At 39.5% G+C, this 5,713-nt stretch overlaps 1 protein-coding gene across 3 annotated transcripts in view; it reads right to left on the bottom strand.

Moving 5' to 3' along the window:
* The window catches only part of LOC123312813, a 34,281-nt gene that overhangs the window by 249 nt on the left and 28,319 nt on the right, over window positions 1–5,713 (bottom strand). For 2 of the 3 annotated variants that reach the window (XM_044897313.1, XM_044897315.1), the window contains exons 5-7: window positions 3,773–4,021; window positions 3,416–3,718; window positions 817–943 (exon numbers count right to left, since the gene is read on the bottom strand). In XM_044897313.1, the coding sequence (XP_044753248.1) occupies window positions 817–943; window positions 3,416–3,718; window positions 3,773–4,021 (679 nt within the window). The remainder of the gene's footprint in view (window positions 1–816; window positions 944–3,415; window positions 3,719–3,772; window positions 4,022–5,713) is intronic. The other variant, XM_044897314.1, reaches the window with a different exon arrangement.

Genomic DNA, 5,713 nt, shown 5'->3' with positions numbered 1-5,713 from the left:
CTGAAATTTTTCATGGAAGGTTTCAGTAAAATTCAGGGAAGAACACTGGCTCATCCCCTACGATTCTGTATGGATATAGATAGCTACATACGATCAAATCGACGAAAAATCCGACTAAATTGGATAAATGAGATCAATTCACAGATCTAAATACAACAAGTCAACCACCATCACTCGGAGAATCAACACAACTTCAACATCGACGAAAATGGGGAAGGAAATAATGGCCCTTTTACTCGATGCGAGTAGTCACTACGGTGTAGGAATACACCCTAACGCCATCTGGCAATAAACGATGTCCAACTCATGTATCCATTTGCTCAAACTCTCAGTTCGGAAGCTCGGAAACGTTCGAATTAATAATAAGAATAAATTCAGATGCATACCACCCGACGATATGAATATCGACAAGTGGTACGATCTGAATTGAGCTAGCCAATTTGCCATCGTCGAGAAAATGCCATTGCCATCGTCCCCAAATGGAGTACGCAAATTGGCAAATTGGCTAGTTCAATTCAGATCGTAACACTTGTCGATATTCATATCGTCGGGTGGTATGCATCTGAATTTATCCTTATTATTTTATTCATTGCCGTTTAGGCGTTATCATTCTTCATTGTTCGAATTAATGTTCGTAGATGTGCGGACTGAAACAAATGTCGGCATCTAATCTTTCTCGACGCAGTGGTCTTTTTGTTGATACTTTGAGCGATGGTGATTAGCTAGTTCGATTCAGATCGTAACATGTAATGCATCCGTATTGATTTCTTTTGAAGGCGTTATTCATTCTATTATTTCCTCGATGTTGACACCTACCTTTCGCACATGAAGATGAAGGTTCGCATTCGAGGTCGGTAATATTTCTTGTTCTAACACTGCAAGATTCAGTTCTTTTATTCCTCTCTATACGCCTGACGGCTTTCATGGGATTCAGATCCTGAAACTTGGGGAATTTTCCAATGAGACGATTTGTTCAGGGAATTATGTTCCCCTAAGCTCTGTTAAATTCAAGATTCCAATATTATTGATTTGATACTACTGAAACCACGTTCAAGTCCTCAAATCGGTCATCTTATGATCTTATAATTCGTAAGAATTTTTTGATAGTGTTCATTTCGATACGTTTTACCCGCTGACAGAATAAAACCTAAACCACAACTTTAAAAACTAGATTAATAGATGAGAAATTCACCATTAGAATTGCCCAACGTAAAAATGGGGTAATAGCAATAAGTCAACACAAGCATAAGCACTTTCAATATAGTGCTTCAAATTTTCTACACCGTTTTCACGATACGAAAACTTCATCGAATTATTGAGATAAACTCGAATGTACAGGCTGGGCAAAATTCGTTGTCTACTGAGGGGATCTCGAGAACTATAGCAGAAAACAGATGACACATTCTCTAGCTCTTTTTTCATGACTAATCCAAATCTGAAAACAGAATCGGCCTATCATTTTTAGATTTCGAGTTATGAACAAAAAAAGAGATTTTTACGATTCCGAAAAATTCTCTTTTTTGTCTTTGAAGTTACAGATCTTCTTAGGCACTTTCATACGTAGAATCTACTGATTTCTAATCTAAGATTTTATTTTCAATTCAAAAATAACAAATTCAATAAAAGTTTGCATTTAAAAAAATGAAAGTTCACCTAATATTTCGAAATGAAAGAATATTTTGAGCTCATCAGTGGATTCTACCTAAAAAAGTGCCTCTAGAAGGTTCAGATTTGTAACTTCAAAGACAAATAAGTTGAGAATTTTACGAAATGTCAAACCCAAAAATGAAGTATCGTAGCAGGCTGCGGTTTTCACCATTCTTTGTTTCTACGAAAAAGAGCTCGGAAATGTGTCATCCATTTTCTTCTAGCTGCTAAAGTTTTCGTGACTCTCTCAGTAGACAACGAATTTTGCCCACCCTGTACTGAACCATTGTAAACAATGACGGTCCTGTTTCATCTTGTACAGAGCCGTACTTGAAATTTAAAGAAATCGCATCGTGATTCATGGGATGATAAATTCACCATCCTGAATATTCTTGATGAAATTATTTATTTCCAAGAATTTAACCATGTGTCAAGAATCACATTTTGTATTTAGACACTTAGGATTGGCGTCGTGCGTGTGAAGAAGCCCCATAGCAGGCCTGTGTGAGTAACCAATCCGCGGCTATAGATGAAACGGTATCAAAACGCGATAAAACCGACTTTGATCGTTCTCAGCTTTCGCTTACATCCCTTATCGAATCTCCCCTGATTGAACCTCGTAGAAGCCACATATGACACGTAAGAAAATACCCACGCCCACGACGACGTTGCTATCTCTCGGCGGATCACGCATTCCCTGTCATATTTATGCGGACCCGACGCACCCGAAGGCACTCAGACATCGAAGACGCAAACATAAAAATTCATTATTCAGAATGCGGAAATCAATGAGACGAACCCAATCGCGTTACGGAGAACACGATGTTACTGAGTAGGTACTCGGCGGATGTTTTCCACCTCGTAAAGACGCGGCGGGGAAAACAACTTGGAGAACTTCGAGAGCCGAAAAATAATATTAAATTTTCATTCGTTTTTTATTTGGAGCGCGCGGGTGAGTTCGAGGCGTAGATAGGCGGAAGAAATAAAACGATACGCTTTTCGCGGTTCATTCCTCAAAGCCCAAGGTGGCGTAGATCGCTTTCTCCGCGCGTTCGACGATCCGCGAGATAAGTTTCGCCGATCCTATTTGTCGATGTGAGATTTCCATTCGAAACTCGGGGAAAAAGAGTCTCAGATTGACGCGCGAATCACACCGTATACAAAGATTGAAGTGGATAATTCGCGTAGAAGTTTAATAAATAAATATGTTAGTTGCCGAGCTGTTTTGATGTGTGCGGTGGGTCAAGTAAGCGGTGTAATTGCTGTGACCTTGCAGACCAGACGTGTTCAATACAATTTTGGTCCAGATAAGGCCAATATTTTCATTTAACAGGGGTCTACACCATTTCAGTGGTCAGTTTAAAAAGCGAAACGGTTTATCTCAAGTCATAAATCGCTAATTTATATAGGGTTTTCATTATAACTCAATTCAATCAATTCGTCATCTCGGAAAGTCAGAAATTTTTTCGTTCGTCAAACGGAAAAAAAATTGAAACATTTTTTCATCGAAGAACAAAATGCTCATTCACGTTGTTGACTTTCCGAGGTAGAATGATTTTTTCAATGAATTTGCACATAAAAAAATTTCTCGAAAAGTCTCGCGATTGCCTGAAATTCGAATCCTGCTAAAATTGAAAAGAAACGTTCGTTAAGTGCTACCATCTTTTTTGGAAAGCGGAATCTATTGTGATATGCGCACTGATCGTTCAAGTGTTAAACGCCTAGAATATGTCGAAATCTAATCCAAGAAAAAAAATGTCCTATTTACCTTCTCTTGTTTTTCATTCGCAACGGTGCCAAGTTCCTTGCTGAGGGCCCTGTCGATCAAATTCACTATGTAACTCTTCGAACGATGCAAATCCAAGGCCGAGGTGTCGTCCAGCGTTGCACCTCTAGAAGCACTCTTACTCTCGAAACCCGAAGACTCATCTTCCATGGTATCATCAGATCTCACGACTGGAACCTGCGAATCCTCGACCTTCTCCTCCTCTTTCTCCAACTTCGTTTCTTCGCCGGTCATCGCCAACTTCTCGGATATCTCCCTGAGGTTGAATATCTCGTCCTTGATATCCTGAAACCGTAAAAGAGTCCAGCGAACGCCTAGGATAAAACCTAAAACACTCACCTTTTTCGAGCTCGACTCTTCCGACGTCCGAGACTCTTTGTTACTCGTCGAAAATCTCGACTTTACGGCGTTCAGCGAAGTCTCGCAGCTCTCGAGCTGATTCAGGATGCTGTCCAGGGATTTCCTGAACGAAATTTGAAATTTTTCGGCTTGGCTCCTTTTTCCGTCCGCTGCCTCGGCGTTCGCCGTGGTCGACTCCGACCACTTTATCGTTTTTTTCTCCTTGAGGGACTGCACTGAGCTCGGGATCTGAAACGTGAGGGAAGATCGTGAACATTCACTGGGAACAGCCGAGATTCGATGGAAAAATGGGAAAAAGCCGATAACTCGGGATGAAACATACAATTTACCGAATTAACATGAGAAATGGAAATATTCATTTTGTAGACTTCGATGAGGAAGGGCCTGGATACATATTATATTCGTTATTCAAAAATATCTTGATAGATCTTGAAAAAACAATTTATAACTTGAGTAATAATTACCCCAAAATTACATCTGCACTAATTCGAGGATATTTCGCTTGATAAACAGTGGGAATATTAGAATTTTTCATTATACCGATAAAATTCATCTGACAGTTCGAAGAAAATCGAAGAATGAACATGGCGGCGACTGCATAGAAACGCTCCGACGTCTATTTCTCTGTCCACATTTCTGTGATGTTCTCTCTTATTTGAAGCTTGGAACATAGATACATTATGTTCCGAACTTATAATATGAAATCTAATTCTATGTCATGAGATTTTTCAAGCCACAGAACTGAAAAGATGTGTACGCACAAAGTGATTGAAATATTCTCGCTTCTTATTCAGATGTCGCTCGGTAAATTCCGACAGAATTGAGCAGGATCGCGCGAGCTTTTTACGAGACCGTATTTTCCAAATATTGGTCCTGGAAAGTTTCGCGAATATATCTCTCCGGATCCATAACGTTTTTCAGCCCTTTTTTTTTGCTCTCCATCGTACACCAAAGCTGGAAGTGTCGTTTTCATTGTATACGTTTCGGTATTATACGGCTCCGGTAAATTTTCATCGAACGCTGTGCAACGTTCTCGTTCGCCCGGATGAAAATCCCCCGGAATATTCACTTCGCACGATGGATAAAGTGACGCAGATGTTTTTGATGAGGAAACCTATTATCCTTCTTGTAGGCCAGGTCGTAATAAGTAATTTTCGCTCAGATCTTCAACAACGAACGTGTCGGATCGGAGCGACTTAACCTCCTTTCTGAGCGAAACGGAAACGGTAATTTGAACGGTATGACTTAAATATTCATGAATACACCATAATGTAACTATCATATATAACCGTTGAAATTTACCAGATTTTAGAATAGTTTTCGACAACAACAGAGACGTTCGATCTAGAGTGAGTTTTCATTTAGTTATGACACTGACAAAAGCGTTTCGTCTCCTTCAGACCCCATCAGTGTAGGATAATTTTTAAACATCGTTAGAATGAACGGAGATCAGAATTTTTTTTCGATGTTCTAATAGCTGTAGATTGAACAAAATCGCCGCCTGTATTTTCTTATTATACGGGGTGTAAATGTATATTTGTGAGAAAATTCAGGGGGTTCAGTTAGCCTATCATAAAATTTTTCTTCCCTCCTCAGATCTAGCTCCTTCAAGATGAACCTGAAAGCAATTTTCAATTTTTTTCTTAAGAACCATAAAACTGGGGTGCCCACGATGCTGAATCGGGATTTACAAGACGCTCATGGAGACCTAGTAGATTCTGAAGATTATATGGTTTCAGTGATGGAGAAAACGTCTGCAGGTTTTCAAAGATATGAAGAAAAATCGTCAGATACATACTCGAGCGTGTCCGATTAAGATAATGTATGTCTCTGGTAATAAATTCATGTTAATTTGACAGTTTGCGTGGTGGGGCTGGCTGTACGGAGTTTAAAATGGTGAAAAATATTTCTTTCGAACAA

Source organism: Coccinella septempunctata, chromosome 5 (genome assembly GCF_907165205.1).
Source record: "Coccinella septempunctata chromosome 5, icCocSept1.1, whole genome shotgun sequence".
NCBI lineage: Eukaryota > Metazoa > Arthropoda > Insecta > Coleoptera > Coccinellidae > Coccinella > Coccinella septempunctata.
Note: the sequence above shows the minus strand (reverse complement) of the source record. Positions and strands in the feature narration are given on the sequence as shown.